The sequence below is a fragment of the Mauremys reevesii genome, linkage group 6, assembly GCF_016161935.1.
Source record: "Mauremys reevesii isolate NIE-2019 linkage group 6, ASM1616193v1, whole genome shotgun sequence".
NCBI lineage: Eukaryota > Metazoa > Chordata > Testudines > Geoemydidae > Mauremys > Mauremys reevesii.
Genome location: NC_052628.1, coordinates 119,094,627 through 119,117,469, shown reverse-complemented (window position 1 = coordinate 119,117,469; position 22,843 = coordinate 119,094,627). Strand labels below are relative to the sequence as shown.

The 22,843-nt window shown below is 48.4% G+C and overlaps 1 protein-coding gene across 2 annotated transcripts in view; it reads left to right on the top strand.

The window, feature by feature from the left end:
• Window positions 1–22,843, top strand: part of CPLX1 (complexin 1) — a 190,444-nt gene that overhangs the window by 106,656 nt on the left and 60,945 nt on the right. For both annotated transcript variants that reach the window (XM_039545784.1, XM_039545783.1), the window contains one exon: window positions 2,939–3,114. In XM_039545784.1, the coding sequence (XP_039401718.1) occupies window positions 2,939–3,114 (176 nt within the window). The remainder of the gene's footprint in view (window positions 1–2,938; window positions 3,115–22,843) is intronic.

The window sequence follows — 22,843 nt, the reverse complement described above, 5'->3', positions numbered from 1 at the left end:
CTGTAATTGTGAGTCTCAGTTGAACGTAAATTAATTCTTAGGAGTCCTGTCACTGAACTGCTAAAAAACCCAGCTAAAAGCTGCTATTCGGTGGCCAATAATAGTGAAAACTGAACTTTTGGAGGAGGAATGAAAGAGATATAAAAAAACGTTTCCACACCAAAATGCGAGTTAAAATGTGACATGACATTACTGCTTCTCGTACTACATTACATTCCCATCAATTAACAATGGTATCACAATGCCACATTCAGAGTGATTAGAGGACGGCTTTGAATTCTCTGATGAGTTAAAAGGCTCGACAAGAACCCTGGGAACTAGGTTTCCTTTCTTCAAGGTGCCCTTTACACTGAATGATTTTAGAATTAAATATCTATAGGATTCAAAAAGTCAGCCGTGCCTAGTGAAGGAGGAGTGGGGGGGAGGGAAAGAGGCTGTCTAGTCTATTTCATACATAACATGCCAGGTTGTGGCTGCATTATGACATAGTGCTGGCATACAAAGCAGTGCTTTCGGGCAATAGCCCTATCTCTTTTTCTGTTGCAGAATTCAGCTTCCTGAGTAACTAGTTCACTGCGGTCCAGGCAGCTCCAGCTGGAGATAAACTAAGGACAGATAACCTGACAGTGCACTGAATCTAAAACAGTGGAAATATTTCTGGGGAAATCAAGCTACTAAATATATATCACAATGGATTGTGAATGTATAGGCACAGGAGGGCTGCTTCAGAAGTTCCCTGTATAATCAGCCCTGTGCATACCATCTTATCCTACCCTACCAAGTCCTAGCAAGCCAGAAGGCCTTGCTTGCATCTCAGTTGGCCACCTGCTCTTTAGACCTTGGGCTCCATCAAAGATGCAGCTCAGGACCCCTAAGTTGTCAGGCATGGGAAAGGGATCTATACCCTCTTCTACCCTGCTCAGGGGAAGACAGAATGTAGTATATGTGAAGTTCTCAATAAGATTTGTTCTGTCTCAATAGAATACACAGGTCTCTTGGTGTTCATGGCAAATGCTGGGCAGGAATGTGTCATGCAGAATGTTAGGGAGGGAAAAGGACATCCAGAAAAAACCTCAAACCTGTGAACAATGACGGTGTACGGGACTAAAAACCCCTTGTTCATCATTATTTTCCCCCGTACAATTAGAACCACATGTAATAACCAGCTAAAAAACTCCACAGTTCTCAACTTTCATGGACTGGAGTGGTGAAACGATGCACCTTTTGGATGAGATTTGGGAGAACACTCAGTGTAAGCTAGACACCTTTGCTTATCATGCTGGCAAAAGTCGAAGCCCAGAGAAATCCAAAATGGGCAGAGAAGAAACATGCAGGAAGAAATCAAAAGATCTCTCAGAAATATTTCTACAGTTACTAAGTCGTTCTGCTGTGCCTGAGAACCTTCCTGTAGGTTGTGATTTAGAATGAAAGCCCTTGAGATGCTGTCCAATTTGTCCTCCATTTCTGAACCAAGCTGATCACGAGTTGTTCTGTAGTTTGCTGAAAGATTTCATAGCTTGGGACAAGTACCTTCCATTCTTATTCAAAGAATCAATTGACAGAAGAGTTTGCCATAAAGGACCATAAAAGCTGATTCTCCTACTTCACCCAGGACTAGAGGGCAAGATATCAGTGTCTGCGCATGCACTTTGTCACTTTCATATCATGTAGTGCTAGGTCAGGCGTCTGTTATGTTCTCCGCATGCACAAAGAGAACTTACATCAAAACATAAATACTCTGGCTGTAAGGTTGCAACGTAACACAACTTTATTTCTTAGAAATCAAACTGACACACATGAGCCGAAGACAGAGAGAGAGAAAAAAGGCTGCTCCCTAACGCAGTGAGGCCCAACTCATCCCGCTTTGTTTTAAGCTGGCTCTTACCAGACTCCTCTGATTGTAACTTCACTCCAGAGCCGCCTCACTTGCGGGCAGGACCAGGAAACCCATTGCCACACACATACTCTTAAAGTGATAGCTTGTAATTTCAACCCAGTCTTCACTGTGCCACAGGAGGTGGATTAGTACATTACAGCCCAGCCCAAGGAATCGTAGGACTGGAAGGGACCTAGAGAGTTCATCTAGTTCAGTCCCCTGCCATCATGGCAGGACTAAGTATTATCTAGACCATCCATCAAGGAAGGGCAAGCCTGTAGCAGGGCAGGGAACCAAACAGTCACGGTCTGCTTCCTGCTCTCCCCTTGCTCCAGGGAGAGAGCACTTCTTGGTAGTGCAGATTGCTTCCCCATTCTGGAGCAGGGGCCGGGACACGCTGCGGGGTGGAGCGTCTGTGCCTTTTGCCTGCCCACTCCCTGGGCAGCAGAGTGGGAAGAGGAGTGGGAGTCTGGCAGTGGCTGTTCTGCATGCCTGTGTGGGTGCCAGTAATGCAGGTGAACCCCGCATGCTCCCTTACTGCCCTGGGGTCTGTGTGTTCAGACCGATCGGCGTACCTGTGGCATGGCTCAGTCCTGTACATATTAGTGGGGCTGTAATGAAGCATTGCAGCAAATACCCACCCGACAGCCCCAAAGGATCAACACCGTGCTGTGGTTATAGGTGTCTCCGGCCTAGGCTGTGAGTGGCTCGAATGCAGCTATGGGGGGGGGGCAGCGGAGTGCATGAGAGAAGCCTCCCTCCAGCATGGCTGGGCAAGGGCCACACACGAGAGTGGAGAGTTGGCTCCGGAGAGCACCAGGCCTAGGAGTCGGAGACCAAAAGGGGGACAAGGAGCAGGCAGGGTTGTGGCCCTGCCCGCCCCAGCATGTCGAGTGGGGCCAATGCACTCTGTGCGATCCCACTGGGCAGCCCACTCTGGGCAGCCCACTTAACCCCCATTATGGCCCCTTTACTATAAGAAAGGGCCGGCTTGTATTTCCCTGTCCCTTAATCTGTCCTTCCTAACATGCGCGCTGTCTCCTTCTTGTGTATTTTCTTTAGGGGCTACCAAAGACATGGGGAAGATGTTGGGAGGAGATGAAGAGAAAGATCCTGATGCCGCCAAGAAGGAAGAGGAACGACAGGAAGCCCTGAGGCAGGAAGAGGAGGAAAGAAAAGCCAAATATGCAAAGATGGAGGCTGAAAGGGAGGTGATGCGACAAGGGATTCGCGACAAGGTAGGTGTTGCTTTCAGAGCACGCTGTGCGAACCTGTGTGTGCCCATCCTAACAGGGAGCTGGTACTTTATGCTGATTAGGGGCGGGTTTGGTGAGTCATCAGGAAGGACCAGGTAAGTGCTTTGCTGCACTGAACATTTAAGTTTGCACTCGTGCCCTGAGCCTTCTCCTAGCTAAACCTGCCTCATGCATTGTGATGCCAGAATGGGAATTCTGGATGGATGGAGGTGGATGGTCAGTATTTTGTACATTGCTCATTAATCAGTACAAACATAACTGAAACATACCATGACCTTTCCCATCCCTACCCTCGTGCCGTTTGACTCTCCAAGGTCATATAATTGGTTTATATAAAATACCATCATCCAATGTAAGGGAGTATCGTCCGTGCCGTCTGTCCAGAGAGGGCGGCCGGGTCATTCTGGCCGGCTTTCCCGCCGACACGACAGCCCGCACTGGCGGTGCCGGGGGCCGGAGGCTCGGTGCCTCTATGAGCTGTATCAGCTCGCGCGCCGAGGAGAATGTCTCCGGCGTAGATGGCAGCCGGGGCTCAACCACGGTCGGTACCGGGGAGCGTGGCGGCGCCGGACTCGACGGCCCTTGTGGCGCCAGAGTCAATGGCCCGGTGCACGACTTGTGCACAGCCACTGCGGGGGCCGCAGGTGGCGCAATCGTCTTCGCTGAGTCCTCAGCGCGGGCCTTAGCAAGTGCCTTCGCCAGCTTGTGCCTTTTTGAAGGCGAGAGCGAGCGGTGCCGGGTCTTCGGAGCCGCCGTCTGAGGCTGTGAGGCCGCGGTGCCGGAGCGGCTTGATGCCGCCGGTGCGCTCTGCACCGATGAAGCTCTCGGTGCCGGCGCGGACGGTGCCGGGGGCTGGAGGGACGCCTCCATCAGGAGCTGCTTCAAGCGAATGTCCCGCTCCTTCCGAGTTCGCGGCTTGAAGGCGGAACAGAACGAACACTTATCTGTCCGGTGTCCTTCGCCCAGGCAACGGAGGCAGGCGTCATGCGGGTCTCCGATCGGCATAGGCCTCTGGCACGATGCTCCAATATTTCCCTTTACATAAGCCACATTGACTCTTCCCCAACAGATTGTGTTCATCTATGTGTCTGATAATTCTCTTCTTTACTATAGTTTCAACCAATTTGTGTGGTACTGTGGTTATGCTTACTGACCTGTGATTGCCAGGATCACCTCTGGAGCCTTTTTTAAAGATTGGTGTTACATTAGCTACCCTCCAGTCATCTGGTACAGAGGCTAATTTAAGCAATAGGTTGCATACCATAGTTAGTGGTTCTACAGTTTCATGTTTGAGTTCCTTCAGATCTGATGGGTGAATATCATCTGGTCCTGGTGACCTATTACTGTTTAGTTTATCAGTTTGTTCCAAAAGCTCCTCTATTGACACCTCAGTCTGGGACAGTTCCTCAGATTTGTCGCCTAAAAAGAATGGCGGAGGTATGGGAATCTCCCTCCCATTCTCTGCAGGAAGACTGATACAAAGAATTAATTTAGCTTCTCTGAAACAGCCTTGTCTATGTAGAGTTCTCTTTTAGCACCTTGATCCTCTAGTGCCGCATCTTCTTGTTTGGCAGGCTTCCCGCTTCTGATGTAGTTAAAAAAATTTGCTGTTCTTTTTTGTGTGTTTTGATAGTTACTCTTCAAATTCTTTTTTGGCCTGCCTAATTATACTTTTTACACTTGGTTTGCCAGAGTTTATGTGCCTTTCTATTTTCCTTAGTAGGATCTGACGTCCTATTTTTATAGGATACCTGTTTGCCTCTAACCGCCTTTTTTACTGTGTTGTTTAGCCGTGGTGGCATTTTTTGGTCCTTACTGGGTTTTTTTTATTTGGGGTATACATTTAGTTTGTGCCTCTGTTACCGTGTTTTAAAATAGTTTCCATGCAACTTGCAGGCATTTCACTTTTGTGCTCCTTTTGATTTCTGTGTAACTAGTGTCCTCATTTTTGTGTAGTTCTCCTTTTCGAAGTTAAATGCTAATGTGATGGGTTTCTTTGGTATTTCCTCCCCTACAGGGATGTTAAATGTAATTCCCTTATGGTAGCTATTACTGAGCAGTTCAGCTATATTCACTTGGACCAGATCCTGTGCGCCACTTAGAACTAAATCAAAAATGGCCTCTCCCTTTGTGGGTTTCAGGACAAACTGCTCCAAGGAGCAGCCATTAATGGTGTCTAGAAATTTTATTTCTGAATCCTGTCCTGAGGTGACATGTTCCCAGTCAATATGGAGATAGTTGAAATCCCCCTCTATTATTGGGTTTTCTGGTTTTTACATATCTAAGCTCCCTGAGCATTTCACAATCACTGTCACCATCCTAGTCAGGTGGTCAGTAGGAGATTCCTACTGCTAGACTCTTATTATTCCAGCATGGAATTTCTATCCATAGAGATTCTATGATACTGATTGATTCATTTAAGATGTTTACTATATTTGACTCTGTGCTTTTCAGTACTAGCATGCTGTGACACTTTTGTATTTTTATGTCTGATTTTTAAGTGAGGCGAAACTTGGAGTATGCAAGACAAGTCTGGAAAGGTTGAACTGCACTAGATGAGTGGGGTGGATCTGAGCTTAGTGACAGAAATGATAGTGTTTCCTGGTTGTAAGGGAATGGCTGGCGTGAAAAGAATGATGAGGATGTAAGGGACTCCAATCTCTTCATTTTTCTCTTGAGCAAAATCCCTAATCGCCTACCTTTGAAAGAGGGAGCTGTTTCCTGAAGAATTGGAAAAGTTGTATTAAGTCTTTAAAGAGCAGCTTGAAAGAGCAGACATCTTTTTGTCTGCTAGGTTCACTGTGGGGGAATAATACTCTGCCTGGCAGATAAATTGATTTGATGATAAGAGACAAAGACTTGCAATAACTACGATGAGATTCTAATGGATGGAACTGGGAAATCTGAAATGAACCGAGATGTGACAGAAAGAAGTTTCCACTATTTGACAGTGTTACATTTTTGTTTCTCAGTTTAGTAATTGACCTTGGTTTTTGAAAATCACTGTGAAACTGGAACTCTGGGGAAAAAAACAGAACATGGAGTACAGCAGGGATATATGTATAATATTCAAGAAGGTCTTAGCCTTTCTTTCTTTCTTTCTTTCTTTCTTTCTTTCTTTCACTTTTCAGTGCTTGACTTTGCATCCTTAATATCTTTTAATGTAATTTTAATGTAATTTCCTGTGTTTTGTATCAGAGGGGTAGCCATGTTAGTCTGGATCTGTAAAAGCAGCAAAGAATCCTGTGGCACCTTATAGACTAACGTCTGTCTTTGCTGCTTTTCCTGTGTTTTAAAAAAGCAAATTGAAAAAAACAGAAATTCCATCATGTGAAACTCTCTTGAATTCTCATCAGCAGGGTTAGACCCTTTAGAGCCAGAACACAGACCCTCTTCCACTTGAGCTGCAAGACCGACTGATACCAATAATACGTTATTCTCTTTGTGGGCCTACCAGTAAAAGGGGGTGGGACATACATTTGGCCAGTGGGTTTCATAGCTATTTGCTGACAGCTAAGGAATGCTGAGACTCAAGAATCATGGGTTCTGCTCCAGATTCTGAGACTCTCAAGGTAACAGACACTTCAGTCCCCATCGTGTTCCAGTATTCCCATTAATTTTAATAGGCAATAAAATCCCCTGGATGGTTTTGAGAATCTCAGCCACTGGCAATAAAGTTCTCTGCCATCCTTGGAATTTTAGAACTAAAACACTGGCAGAAACAAAAAACGAACTCCCTTTTCCCAGGAAAAGCATAAAAACCTTGAACCTGGATGAGGAAACTGCAGCGCCTAGTGTGCCCTCGGGTGTGTGCCCTCCCCACCCAGGGAGACTGCAGCGCCCAGCGTGCCCTAGGGGGTGCCCCCACCCAGGAAGACCGCAGCACCCAGCCTGCCCTGGGGGGTGCCCCCCACCCCTCCAAAGGCGACACCAGAACTCAGCATGTGCTGCTGCATCTCAGTTTTTCTAGGAGGATTTGCTCGTATATACATGTGCAAGTGCCCGACTCAGAGGAAAATAAGTACTGTAGTGTGCTACTCTCCCAAGTTCCACCCACTTGAGACTGTCAGACAGGTGCCTTTTGGGCTTGGTTTGGCCTTCATGGGGTGCAAAGTACAACTTGCAGTTTAGGAGGGTTGTGAGATAGCTCAGTGGTTTGAGCATTGGCCTGCTTAAACCCAGGGTTGTGAGTTCAATCCTTGAGGGAGCCATTTAGGGATCTAGGAATTGGTCCTGCTTTGAGCAAGGGGGTTGGACTAGATGACCTCCTGACGTTCTATGACTATATCACTCCCATGAGCTATGCTAGCCTGTGTTAATTTTAACCTCTAGGAAGGTGACAACATTTGGGCTGATCAGGTTTGGATAAGCTCTCTAGAAGTTATCCCGCACACTCTTGCTAATGCTGGGCCTGCTGGCTTCTTTTTCCCGCATAGAAAAGTGTTGCCTTAGTGCTGGCTTTTTGACCCGGTTGCCAAATTCACCCTCAGGCTCTGAATCCCAAAAAGATGAAATTGAGGTTTATAGTTGTAGACCTAGATCCTAATGTGAGATGATCAACCTGCAACATCACATAATTAATTTGCCATGAATGCTTCACTCGAGTATTTGCATATTTAATTGATGCTTAGCCATGAAAATCTGGTCTGGAGGGCACTGGAATAACAGGATGTATATTGACTCTGCTCTGCAATAACATAATTCCTTTGACAATAAGTTCCAAACCCAGCAGGGCAAATTTTCTCTTGGTAAAATTTTGCTTCTGTTAAACAGCTTTACAGTGTTTGCAGAGCTCCCTGATTTTAGTGAAACCGGGGGATGTTTTATTCTTGGAAAAGAACAACTTCAGATGTAGCTAGCACCAGGGGGCTTTAAAAATGCCAACTCAAACCTGCTTGAAAACCTGGTTGTGAAGATGTACCATTCCTGTGGAGGGAAATATAAAATTCATTCTCCATCACAGACTACCCACAGCTAAAGAGAGCCAGAAGAATATTCTCCTCAAGTCAAAAGTTAAGGGCCTTGATAATACTTTCCCAGCAATTAATCATGTTCTGCTATTCCAAAGATAGAGTTTATGGCCTGGGCAACTGAAATGTCCTGTCTGACAGACAGTGCACCATTTACAGCCTTGTCTCCTGACCCTCTCCCTATGGAACTTTTCAGTTCAAATCTGTGGCCAGGGTGTGGTTAAGGCACTGGCTCTGGGTTCAATTCCCTAACTCTAAGCTTTGCAGGGCAGCAACTGTGTCGGTGTATCTACAGCGTCTAAGGGTACGTCTACAGTACCCGCCGGATCGGCGGGTAGTGATCGATCTATCAGGGATCGATTTATCATGTCTAGTGTAGATGCGATAAATCGATCCCCAATTGCTCTGCCGTCAACTCCTGTACTCCACCGCGGCGAGAGGCGGAAGCGGAGTTAACGGGGGAGTGGCGGCAGTCGACCCTGCACCATGAGGACGTGAGGTAAGTCGACCTAAGATACGTCGACTTCAGCTACGCTATTCTCGTGTAGACCCCCAGTGTAAACCAGGCCTGAGGGTATGTCTACACTACCCGCCGGATGGGCAGGCAGCGATCGATCCAGCAGGAATCGATTTATCGCGTCTAATCTAGACGCAATAAATCAACCCCCGAGTGCTCTCCCATCGAACTCCTGTACTCCAGCTCGGCGAGAGGCGCAGGCGGAGTCGATGCGGGAGCAGCAGCAGTCGACTTGCCGCAGTGAAGACACCACGTTAAGTGGATCTAAGTATGTCGACTTCAGCTACGTGAAGTTGCGTAACTTAGATCGCTTTCCCCACCCCCCATCCCGTGTAGACCAGGGCTAACACAACTGGGCTCTGAGCTTGGCTGAAGCCTTTAGAAAAACTCTCCTGCCTGAAAACCCTAAAGAACCCTGCTAGCCTATTTCCGTCTACGAAGTCAAAAGACGCGCAGGTGGCGAGGGGGCTGTCTCCATGGAGACGTGAGCAGCCAAGGAGTTCCCTGAGCTCCCCGGATCCATCAATAGCCCCACACCCAGCACGGTGTGACATCAGTGTGTATGAGGAGTCAGTTGGCTCTTATCTTCTGCTCACATGCCAAGGAAACCACCCTCTCCTGCCAGTATTATTCCACTGCGGTGACAGTGAGCAGGTCCAGGCTGAGAGGGCACTTGACCGAGGAGACGATTGTCTTCTGATGGGCTCTGATCCACCCCCAGTGGGATCAAAGAAAGGAAGGGACATCGTGGGGCTACAAAAGGGCAGGGCGTATAAGCAAATATCTTCTGGCTGGGTTTCTCAAAGAAACATAAGAGAATTAGGGGCTCAGGTTCCATTGAAAATTATTGGCAGTTGCACACCCAACTCCTTAGGCCTCAAGCTTTAAAAAGTTCACGTTTAGTTTGGTTCTTCCTGTATCTCAATAACTTTCCTAGCTGCAGAGCGGGCAAATGACCCTAGGGGACCAGGGTGAAATTCTCAAGCTAATCACCACTCGTAACTTCAGTGAGAGGTGAAGAGCGAAAGGCTGGCAGAGCTAACTCACCGGGCACCAGCCTGGCAGCCTGGGCTGAGACTTGAAAGGCAGGACTCTGCTCATGGACATGTCCTTGAGAACTGAGTGGAGTCTGACAGCCTTGAGTTGCAATTTCTGAACCCACCTGTCTTGTGGGTGTTGTTGTTTATTTGGATTGTGGCAGTGCCCAGTCAGAGATCAGGGCCCTGCTGTGCTAGGCACTGTACAAAAAGACGGTCCAAAGAGCTTACAGTCTGCGCTATTCCGTAGCGGAGGTATAATTACATTCTGTATGATCATTTTAAGGAGTCTAGAGATGGAGATCCCATTGGGTACGTCTACACACCTTGGTCTGTGAGACCCGGGCTTGTGGGTTCTGTGTTTCCAAGCCTGCATCCACACTGCCTTGTAAACCTGGGTTTACAATCACTGGACCCAGGTCTCACAGTTGTGCTAACGCAGCCATACTGCATCACACAGACCTTCTGACTTGGGTCTGTGGCTTGAGCTGGGTCCACACGGCACAATGACAGGGCCTGGACCCAAGTCACAACAGGACTTGGGCGCCTACCCACCCACCCCCAGCAGGGTCCTAGAAACTGGGTCCTGAGTGCCTGCTGACTGGAGTCAGCCTGGTTTGTGTGTGGACAGAAGGGGGGCTTGGGCTCCAATCTGAATCAGAGCCTGGGCTTAGCATGCTGTGTAGACATACCTATTCTTTATTACATTCTATAGCTCTTTATAATAATTCTAGGGAACCTTAATTAGATACCATATAACCACATTGGTTCCATCCTCATTATGTTCAATAGCTCTTTTCCATAAGCGTGTGTGTATAGGCTCTGTTTTCATTGACTCTTTCATATAAACGATACAGAATTTCCTGGGCCATCTGAATGCAAGTCTACAGGCCAGTTTCTCTGCTGCAGTGAACCGACATAACCCCACTGACTGCAGTGGTTCTCCACCAACTTTTGCCAGCTGATTTTTTTGTCCTTGTCACTTTTGATACTTTAAAAATTCAGCAGGAGAAGGCACCATTCCACAAATGTTTTATCTGGGAAGCAAACTGACTTCATTCCCTTCTGTTCCCGCCCCCCCCCCCCCAAGTAATTTTAATTCAGTTATTTTACAAGACTCATAGACTCAGCCTAATTTTGGCAATTAATTTGGCAACTGATCTTTGATTATCAGCAGGTAAGTATGCCCAGTGGTCTGTGATGGGATGTTAGATGGGGTGGGATCTGAGTTCCTACAGAGAATTCTTTCCTGGGTGCTGGCTGGTGAGTCTTGGCCCACATGCTCAGGGTTTAGCTGATCGCCATATTTGGGGTCGGGAAGGAATTTTCCTCCAGGGCAGATTGGCAGAGGCCCTGGAGGTTTTTCGCCTTCCTCTGCAGCATGGGGCATGGGTCACTTGCTGGAGGATTCTCTGCAGCTTGAGGTCTTCAAACCACAATTTGAGGACTTCAATAACTCAGACATAGGTCAGGGGTTTGTTACAGGAGTGGGTGGGTGAGATTCTGTGGCCTGCATTGTGCAGGAGGTCAGACTAGATGATCATAATGGTCCCTTCTGACTCAGCTGGCTTAGTTTTTCCCTACTGTATTATTGGGCATGCATAGTAAATTGGCTTCCACAGGGAAGACTGTTCTGGTTTAACTACATTCCAGTGTTCAGGGCTAACCCCAATCCTCTCCTAATTGCTGTCAATGAGATACTCAGAATAATAGGACAGCTCCTAACTAGGTCCCATGGGAGACACTCCCGTTGTTACTGGACTATTTTTAAAAATGAGGAAGGAAAGTAATATTTTCTATTTACATAAGCAACAAAGAATCTTGTGGCACCTTATAGACTAACAGACGTTCTGCAGCATGAGCTTTCGTGGGTGAATACCCACTTCTTCAGATGCAAGACATTTACATAGCATCTTTCAGGATCCTAAAGCACTCAAGCTCTTCATCAATCACTTCATCCAGCGTGAAAAGCGAGGTGAAATGCAACAGCTGTTTAAAAAGTGCTTGGCACTACCCAGCAATGCGTGGGCCCAAACCACAGCTGGGATGAATCAGCATTGCACCACTGATGTCGGTTGCATGATGCTGATTTACACCAGCGGAGGATCTGACCCCTTAGGACTGGATTGAAGAATACCATCATCCAAATTGCAACTCTATTTAATATAATTGCCGGAACTGTAATTGAGGCAGGGCATGAGAATGGTGCCACAGGCTTTTCATGACTGTAAATGATCACCCTGCAAGATCTAGGCCTTGTGGTTCCCTGGCTAGTGCAGGGGGCTAGTGCTTAAGAGTCATGGGTTCTAGTCTTGCCTCTGGTAGTGACTCACTGTGTAGCTACAGACAATTTAATAAGACTTTTTTGAGCTTCAGTTCTTCAGCTGTAGAATGGAGAAATTAACACTTGCTCTTCCTTGAACAGCACTTGGAGATCTACCGATGTATCAGTGCTTTATATCATCATCCAGTCAGAGCTCCTGGATAACCCTATCACCGTAGCAGTATACTTACACCAGGATAGTCCTGCCAGTAAATTTCCCCATGTAGACAAGCCCTGAGCTGAGGGAAAATGCTTTCTTTCCTAACAAAACCTGACTCCAAAAGGCTCATTGAGCCTTTTATAGCAACAGTCATTGTCAAACCAAATATAAAGCAAGGACCTCCTCCAGATCCACTATCTGTCTAGGCACTGGCATCCCTCTCTTCACTGAAGCAGATGAGTCCCTCACAGTCACTGATGAATTTTATCCTCAGAATACCCTTGTGAAGCAGGGCAATGCTGTTATCCTCATTTCACAACTGGGGAACAGAGGCAAGTGGCTTGCCCAAGGTCACACAAAGAGTCTGTGTCAGAGGTAGACACTGAACCCGGCTCTGCCAAGTCCCAGGCCAGGGACATACCCCGCTGCCTAAAGAGCAGACAAATGGCAACACTTGAATCAAATTCCTGACTATTTCCTCATAGCCAGCAAAAGACTCATTAAAGTGTAGGTTGTTATTTTTCTCCTGGGACCAGCAGCAATACAGGTGTATAATGCTGGGCCCATAGCACATTATTACTGAGTATCGGACAATAGTGCCTACAACCCCAAGCCACCATTGTCGCTCAGGGACTGCCCCCACACTACTACCCTGAGGGCACGGGTTGCCCCAGAAGAGGTGGGGCGAAAGGCACTGCCATAGATCTGTCCCATACCTCACCCCTGGGAGCTAGCTGGGCCACCTGTGGGGGCAGAGAGTTGCACTGAGCAAAGGGGTGTGTGACGGGGCAGTCCACAAAGATGGTGCCCTGATGGGAGACATTCTGCTTCTCAGAGGCAGAATACTTGCTGCCTTTTCCTTCATGCCTACCCTTAGCTCTGCCCATCAGACACAATCTAGCTCATTTCTGAGAAGGAGGAGGGACATGTGCTGTGTTTGCCCACCATTCTAGGGCTATACTCATCTAGGAGCCAGAGAGTCAAAGGTAGGTAGGTGCCTAAAGATACATGTAGGCACGTAGTGGGGTTCTGAAAACTGCCTAAGCACGTTAAGCACCAAACTCCGATTGATTTGAAGTGTCCTTAGGTACCTAACTCAAAATCCCACGAGGTGTCTATTTAGGCACCTAAATACTTTTGAAAATCTGGTCGTTAGGGGTCTAAGCCGCACTGGCTTCTAGTGAGACTTAGGCTTTCAAGCATTTAGGTCACTTGGGCTCTTTGGAAAATTTTAGCCCAGGCCTTAGTCTAACGCCATACTTCAAAAATCAGAGGAAACGAGCGGAAGTAATGGTTTTCTTATATGGCTAGGAACATCAGCTTTGCCATTCCGGATATTCCATAACCCCTTTCATTCCAACAGCTGTACCCACTGACCTGATGCTTCCAAGGAAGGTTAAAAGCAATGGCAGGGCCTCAATGGGTGACTAGCTGCATCTTTAGGCACCTAAATGACTTCCATGGCGGGGGAGGGATAGCTCAGTGGTTTGAGCATTGGCCTGCTAAACCCAGGGTTGTGAGTTTAGCCCTTGAGGGGGCTATTTGGGGCAAAAATCTGCCTGGGGATTGGTCCTGCTTTGAGCAGGGGTTGGACTAGATGACCTCCTGAGGTCCCTTCCAACCCTGATATTCTATGACAGGGGTAGACAACCTATGGCACATGTGCCAAAGGCAGCACACAAGCTGATTTTCAGTGGCACTCACACTGCCCAGGTCCTGGCCACCAGTCCAGGGAGCTCTGCATTGTAATTTCATTTTAAATGAAGCTTCTTAAACATTTTAAAAACCTTATTTACTTTACATACAACAATAGTTTAGTTATATATTATAGACTTATAGAAAGATACCTTCTAAAAAAGTTAAAATGTATTACTGGCACGCAAAACCTTAAATCAGAGTGAATAAATGAAGACACGGCACAGCACTTCTGAAAGGTTGCCGACCACTGTTCTATGACAATCTGGGTCTGATGCTAACTTTTCCACCCTGTCACAGCAAGGGACCCAAATGGTTAGTGAGACTCATTAACACATTTAAAAGCAAAGTCCAGTTCCATCACTTCTTATTAACCTACATTTTCAATCACCAGTGTGCACCATTAACAACCGAGCTGCTTGAATAAGATTCACCCAGCAACTTATTTGATAGATTTCATGCTATGTTGAATAGGTCACTCAGTAAATATTATCCTCTATTTCCTCATTACTCACCCAGTTTTCAATCTGGGCAGAGAATTTATTAATATTGACACATTTCATAACTTTTCTCTTTACCAAAACATTTGCAAATAATCTTTTCTATTATCTGCCCAGTTTGGTTTGTGAATTTATCCCTCTCCCCTTTCCTGATTATTCTGTTTATTTCCTCAAGACTGAGAAATACGGTTCTCAGATTGAAGAGAAGCAGTTGTTGACTTCACATCAACATGGTTCAACATAAATGTTTCCTGCTATACTAAGGAACTATATATAGCATAGGGGGTGCATAGGGTTTTAAAGGGATCCCCTGGATTAGATATCTGCATAATAGTTTACCAAAGGGTGGCATATCACGTCTCTACCAAGAACCAGTAGCCCACTAGTCATCATAATCATTGTGAAATGTGTGTATTTATTTAAGGAGTTATGTATCTGTACTGAAAATTCTGCTTTTGACGTTAAGGCAGGTCACACAACATACAGTCAACCTGTGGAACTCTTTGCCAGAGGATGCTGTGAAGGCCAAGGCTATAAAAGGGTTCAAAAAAGAACAAGATAAGTTCACGGAGGATAGGTCCATCAATGGCTATTAGTCAGGATGGGCAGGGACAGTGTCCCTAGACTGTTTGCCAGACTCTGGGAATGGGCGACAGGATGGATCACTTGCTGATCATCTGTTCTGTCCATTCCCTCTGGGGCACCTGGCACTGTCCACTGTCAGTAGACAGGATACTGGGCTAGATGGACCTGTGGTCTGACCCAGTATGGCCGTTCTTATGACATACCTCAGAAACGTTCCTTTCAGGCAGGAGGTAACTGACATCTATCTCCCTGTCTGGCCATTTGTGTGCTGTGTATTGTCTGCCGCACAATGCAGGCCTATTTGCATACTGTGCTAGGTGTGAACTGAGAGATTGAGAAATCTGCAAGAGAGGAAGTCTATAGGATGAAACAAGCAGTAGACTTGTTTGTGACTAAAGGAAAAGGATTGGTCAGGTATATCTCGGGGTGCAAGACACACTGGCACCTTCACCTAGGCTGCAAAGTGACAGGTGCATGTCTCATAAAAGAAGGTCACAGCCTGGCTGTAAAGCACTGTCAGGATTCCGGGTGAGCCGTACTCTACAAGCCATGGGAGTATCTTGTCCATTACATCTAGGCTCTAGGTTGCGTGTTAGGATTTTATTTTATATGCACCATTTGTTTCCAATATATCTATGTGCTATGACTTGAATCATTAGTTAAATGAGCTTGTATTTGATGTTACTCAGAATATATCTCAGTGCTGTGTGTTAAGAGGCGCGGGGGTCTGAGGGGGAACTGGTGAGCTGGGCATACTATTTCTTTGGAAGCAGCAAATTGGTGAATACTGTGGCCGCCCAGTGACCAAGGGATGGAAACTCCAGGGTTACGCACGGAGGGCTGGAGTGAGCCTATCACTAACCTGCAGCGTGACAGCTGGGCCTGTGAGGCCTAGGGGGGAGGGCCTGTGTTGCCAGTGGGCAGTGGGGCTGGGGAGGTGACCCATGGCAGGCACAGGATTTTTCTTCACGCCAAGGGCAGGTGGTAGCGATGCGCCTCACAACCCTGGGTGCCCGCAGGAAGCAACACATATATAAAATTGCTGCTCAGTATAGCAGTTAGCATCTACGTTGAACCACTGTACGCTGACTGCAGTGGGTGTTGGATGACGCCCTCATGCCAGCGCTAAGCGGCTGTGTAAGTCTGACCTGTCAGATTCTAGCACGGCAGCCATTACAGCCATCCTGTCACGTCTGGGCTGGAGCCGGTCTCAGAGGGAAAAGCTCCCATTGACTTCTTTGGACATTAGCCTAGATCCTCCAAGGGCTTTTGGTGGGAGCGAGGTGCCTAAATAATGTAGAGGGTCTGTGACGCTGCAAGATGCCGGGCCGTGGAGAACCAGACCCAGCCAGCTCATCTTCCCCAGTAACGCTGACACAGCAGAGAGAAGTGGATGAAGACCCAACCCCCTTTCCCCTTAACTCCTTCTTCTGCCTGTCTGAGAAAAGCAGAGCTCCTGTGCCTATGCTGATTGGACAGCTCTCTGCGTACATCCGTATGTGTAATTAGATGAAGTGGCAGCTCTCGCTGTTCTGTGCTGGGATACTGCTGTTTGACGAGACAGAATCAGCTCTTGGATTAGTTCTTGCCTGCGATCCAGGACAGTTACATCCCTAGCAGGGAGAGTTATTACTGTCTGATAACAGGAAGTGAGAAGAGGAAAAGCGCGATGCCATTGCTTTTGAAGCAGTTGACTCCTGCCTGGGATTAGTTGGCAAAGGCCGATAGTAATAAGATAGCAGCTTTCATCCCAGAGCTCTTTGGAAACTCCAGCTCGATCCTGTGAATGATTACTCTCATGAGCAGTCCCTGTAGGGTGACCAGATGTCCCGATTTTATAGGGACAGTCCCGACTTTTGGGTCTTTTTCTTATATAGCCTCCTATTACCCCCCACCCCCTGTCCCGATTTTTCTCACTTGCTGTCTGGTCACCCTAAGTCCCTGTGGCCCCAGTGGAACTACTCACATGAGTAGGCATTTGCAGGATCAAGCGTGAGACAATAATAGCCATTTCCATCTGTAGAGCTCAAAGCACTCAACAAAATATGTCACCATCATCAACTCCTTTTTATAGATGGGGAACGTTTGGCCCCTGGAGATGAAGTGCCTTGCCCAAGATTAGCCAGTAGGCCAATGGCAGAGCTGGGACTGGAATTCCAGAGCTCTGTCCACTGGACCAATCTGCCTCCCAGTTTACATTTCATCCAAATGATTACACTCTCAGCAGTAGGGGGTATTACTTAACACTGCCGCTGTATCACCATCCAGCAACACCTAGGGATCCAAACAGTGCCCCTAGATTGCACGACTGAGTCACAAATGGCAGACACGTCCATTAAAAGTAGGAACAATGGTACCTAGATCTAACACACTCAGCATGGATGCAGGAGTATTATCCCGTATCCGGAGGAGACCATCTGCTAATGTCACCAGTCCATAGACTGCACCCAGACTGAATGGGTCAAGGAGGTCTGAGGCAGCTAGGTACTTGGAGAGTCGTCTTGTTCTAGATCCTAAGAACATAAGAATGGCCATACTGGGTCAGACCAAAGGTCCATCCAGCCCGGGATCCCGTCTACTGACAGTGGCCAATGCCAGGTGCCCCAGAGGGAGTGAACCTAACAGATAATGATCAAGTGATCTCTCTCCTGCCATCCATCTCCATCCTCTGACAAACAGAGGCTAGGGACACCATTCCTTACCCATCCTGGCTAATAGCCATTAATGGACTTAACCTCCATGAATGTATCTAGTTCTCTTTTAAACCCTGTTATAGTCCTAGTCTTCACAACCTCCTCAGGCAAGGAGTTCCACAGGTTGACTAGAAATGGCAGACGCTATACTGGTTATCCAGGTTTTCAGCCTCAAGTGTGTGTTTTTTGTCAAAGGATGCACCCCAGCTTCTTTAAGAGAAGCCGGCACCCTGCCCCCCCAATGGAGGCATTGACAGTGCCCTCCAGCAATGGACCCGGTGCTCTCCTGCTGGCCCTCACCAGCCAAGAAGGACATGCATCCAGTGGACAGGTTGCGGGATGAAGTGCTCTTAACTCCACTGGTACCTCAGAGAGCATCATGGGCTAAAGGCAGCCCAGGGGGACCAAGCCCCTTGAGAATCCTCTGCGTACTGAGGAGAGCAGACAGCTCAGCCTGATTTTGTCCACAAAATGATCTGGAATTTCCCCAGAGGAAACATGATTCAAATCAGCCATGGAGTGGAGACAGCTTGGGTTAGCAAAACTGTCTGCCAATTTAGACCCCTTCACTGATAGATACTGTGGTACAGACAAAGAATCTGCCACACAGCCATGGCATTAGCCTGCAAAAGGTTTTTGACATTGTCAGTTTGAACCTGAGACAGCCACCTCCACCCATGCTGTGGCAGTCTGGCTGCAAACCTATGAATGGCGAGGAATACAACTGAGATGCATGGCTAGAAAGGGTTAAACATCCTGCAAAATAAATAACCCTCAAAAGACCCCTTCCCCCGAGCCCTTGCCCTCACACCGCCCCTTCCCCCGAGCCTCTGCCCTCGCACCGCCCCTTCCCCCGAGCCCTCGCACCGCCCCTTCCCCAGAGTCCCTGCCCTCGCACCGCCCCTTCCCCCAAGCCCTCGCACCGCCCCTTCCCCCGAGCCCCTGTCCTCGCACGACCTGCCCCCTCCCCAGAGTCCCTGCCCTCGCACTGCCCCTCCCCTGAGCCTCTGCCCTCGCTCGACCTGCCCCCTCCCCCGAGTCCCTGCCCTCACACCGCCCCTTCCCTCGAGCCCTCGCACCGCCCTTCCCCCGAGCCCCTGCCCTCACACCGCCTGCCCCCTCCACAGAGCCCCTGCCCTTGCATCTCCCCCTCCCCAGAGTCCCTGCCCTCGCACCGCCCCTTCCCCAGAGCCCTCGCACCGCCCCCTCCCCCGAGCCCTCGCACCGCCCCTTCCCCCGAGCCCCTGCCCTCGCAGGAACTGCCCCCTCCCCAGAGTCCCTGCCCTCTCACTGCCCCTTCCCTCGAGCCCTCACACCGCGCCTTCTCCCGAGCCCCCGCCCCCGCACTGCCCTTTTCCCCAAGTCCCTGCACCACCCCCTCCCCTGAGTCCCTACCCTACCCCTGCACTGCCCCTTCCCCCAAGCTCCTGCTCCCGCACCGCCCTCTCCCCTGAGCCCCTGCCCCCATGCCCCCTTCTCCTGAGCCCCTGCCCCACGCCCCCTTCTCCTGAGCCCCCGCCCTGCACTGCCCCTTCTCCCGAGCCCCTGCACCACCCCCTCCCCTGAGCCCCCACCCCGCACTGCCCCTTCCCCAAGCCCCTGCACCACCCCTCCCTGAGTCCCTACCCTGCACTGCCTTCCCCAAGCTCCTGCCCCCGCACTCTCCCTGAGCCCCTGCCCGCACACCCCTTCTCCTGAGCCCCTGTCCCCATGCCACCCCTTCTCCCGAGCCCCCACACCCGCACTGCCCCTTCCCCAAGCCCCTGCATCACCCCCTTCCCTGAGCCCCCACCCCGCACTGCCCCTTTCCCCAAGCCCTTGCCCCCACTCCACCCTTTCTCCCAAGCCCCCACACCTCGCACTACCCCTTCCCCAAGCCCTCTCACCGCCCCTTCCCCTACACTGCCCCTTCCCCACACTGCTCCTTCCCCGAACCCCTGCCCCCACTCCTCTCCACCCCCTCCTCCCTGTCACTCACCCTTATGGCCTGTAAAAAGTGATGGGACCGTGCCCCCCTGGCACGGTGCCCCTGCCTGCAAGGACTTCACCTCGTGGTCTGTCGGAGGAACCATGACTTCCCTCACAACCCTCTGCTTTGATCTCAGTAGTCTTTGACAGTGGGCCATCAAAACAGGTCCCTTGTCCGAACAGGTTAGGTGAGCACCAGCTGCGAAATGCAGGCGAGGATGCTGATAATATGTTGCGCTAGGATGCATCATGGGGCACTTGCATTAGTCATGTACTATTTCATGGACTAACGACATCATCATCATTTGCCTAGTTTTTCATGTAGCATCTTTCTTCCTATCTCAGATATTTTTATAAAGCTAATTCAAGGACAAAAGACACTCTGAAGGTCACCAAATGAGGAATTAAAGATCTGTTCTCCTCATGCTGTAGCTAAACTACCCCATTAGTTCTTAAAATGCAGTAATTAACCACACGCACCCCTGGGGAGATTACACCCCTTCGAGGGGAGGTTAGTTATTGGAATCTTGAATAATCAGCTAATAACTTACGAGGGCTTAATGAAAACAGCAACGTTGCATTTGTTCTGAATGCGGCCCAGCGTTCCCATGTAAGCTGCCTCACGGATCCGTAGGCAGATGCATCATTCTCTACTGTTAAAATAATACAAGCCAAACTCATCCTTTGAAATGCTGGAGCTTAGAGCAAGATCATAGAGCAGATTTGTACGCTCCTCACCACAGAGCTGCGCATCAGTTCTGACATGGCTTTCACTTTCTTCTCCTGGGATTTGTGATTGTCGAAGAGAATTAATCATTTTATGTGCCTAAAGAGGAGGACGATCTCAGGATATTATTAAGGTCACATGTGGGGCAGTGTGAGAAACTTTGCAGTGTGTTTACTTGCAGTATTAGCCTGGCCTTTGCCTTCCTTTTCCAGTGCTTCAGAATCCCTTACCTGAGGGCTTGTCTACACATGGAGTCATTCTGGAATAGCAGTTGTGCTTTAAATTCACACCCTGCCCTAATCTGAATTAACTTTCAAGTGTAGACAAGCCCAAAGACCCAGATTTTGCCCCCTTACTCAAGTTGGGGCCCCCGAAATCATGAAATTTTAAACAGTGATAAATGTGAGAGACGGTTCTATACTCTGTTGGTTTTGAGCCTGTAGGATTCACGTTTCCAAGCTTTTTGCTGCAACTGTGAGGGCTAAACTCTTACCTTTTTTAAAATGAAGCTGAAATTTCTCTTGTGTTCACCTGACTCCAGGGGCTGGGGCTTTAAAACAAGCCACCAAATAGGGCGAGACTCACGATAAAATCATGTGAGCTGGACGTGGCTTTGGCAAAAGCCATGTTAAGCAGGATGCAGCACCCTGTTGCCGCATGCCAGGAGAGTGTAGGGAAGGAATTATGCCTCTGAGATGCCCTGTAGCCTCCATATTCCCTTTTCACACTGGGTACAAGGAGTGGGGACATTAATTTGCCAAACACAACATCTTGTGCGCCAGATCAGCTGCACTGATGGACACATTGGCAGGGGGAGGGCTAATGCTCCAGCCACACTCCAGCGCTGCAGTCTCGTCTGCTTTGGAGTGGAGTGACAGATACACAGAGCCGCCTTAGTCCTGCTTGTCTAGACCAAGGGACCACACAAAGGCATAAGAGCAGGCCATGTAGGCCCATCAGAATCTAGCCCAAGGAGATCATTTGCAATATAAGGTCATCCTCTCCCAGAGTAAGGGTAGCAAAATCTGGCCCTGAGCTATTTTCCATGCAATGCCATCCACTTAAATGAACATTGTCACGGTCCCCGCAAGACACAGGAACCCTGCAAAGCCCTGGGGAGGGAACGTTCCGAAGATCTCGGCAGATCTGGGTCCAGATCTCCAAAAGGGCTCGGTATGTTTGGTGGGGCGCTAATCTGGATGTGTCCCGGTGCGAGCTTCCGCCTCCTGAGCTGTTTTGAAAACCAGGCTTGATGTGGCTCTGTCCAGTCCCTTTGCTCTGTCGCAGCTTCTGAGATATTTCCTTCAGGTCACGTTAACCAGATCCAAAGCCTATCGCATGCAGACGCAGTTAGAGATCTACATTGTGTCTGGGAGGAGCGGAGGGGGCACAATGATAAACAAACAACCAGGGCGCAAGACGGCCAATAATCAACACTTAGCCCTCAGCACCTTGTGTAAGAAAGCAAGTCCGGGTGTGTTTGGTTTCTGTTCAGCAAGCCCAGTGGTGCAGTTTCCATCTTGTTTAGAACAATGAAGTAGCTTTCCAGGCACTGCTGAAGAGACCAGGGTATTGAAACAAATGTTTTCCCAGTTTACAGCTATTGGAAAACGCATCACAATGTTCTGACAGCTCCTTTTTCCAGATTTCTTGCTTTTGAAGCACGCTGGTTTTAGGGAACTGCAGAACACTCTGGTTTTCGCTTCTCTAACAAGCCTCAGAGTTGATCTGGGATTGCGCTACCCAAGAAACGGCATAATGATCCTGCTCATTTTGACCATCATCTTGCAAACTGGCCAGTGAAGGAAAATCCACAAAACAATCACGTAGGTCAGAGGGAGATTGTTTTCATAACGTCTGTGTGCTCGGTTCTGGCACTGGTTCAATAAGAAAAGTTCTCACTTATCTTCCTGTTTTCAAAGCTAGTTAGTTCCCTCTCACTGTGATGCTGGGAAATTGGCTTCATGGGAACACCTCACTGTAGGCCAGATTGAGTGTTAGGCTCAGAGCAGAGAAAGGGGCAGTGTGTAGCCAGTGTCCCGGGGTAACGCTGGTTGGGAAGTTTTTGGTGAAATGGTTTTTTGTGGGGGAGGCAGCTGACAAAAAAAACCCATTTTGTCAAAACCTAAATTATTCACAAAAATGTTGGGTTTGACAAAACACCTAAAAACAGGGCTGGAAAGTTGTGATTTTTTTCAAGTAAAAATGACTTTTTCTTTGAAAATTTCAGTAAATTTACATTAAAGGTGAAAAGAAAAAAAAAGGAAAACGGAAAAAAAGGTTGAAACTGAAACAAACTGTTTCGGAATAATCCAAAGGAAACATTTCTATTGATCTGGCCCGAAACAGTTTCGGTCCATGAACATTTTTGAGATTTCGACGTCTCATCCTGATTTGGGATGGACAAACCCGTTGGAGATGTTGAAAATGCTCAGTGGATGGGAAAACCATTTCTCCGCCATCCCTACCTAGGAAGAGCTGGGGGAAGCAAGCGTAATGCACACACGGTCCCTGCCTTGCTCTTCCCCATTGCCCT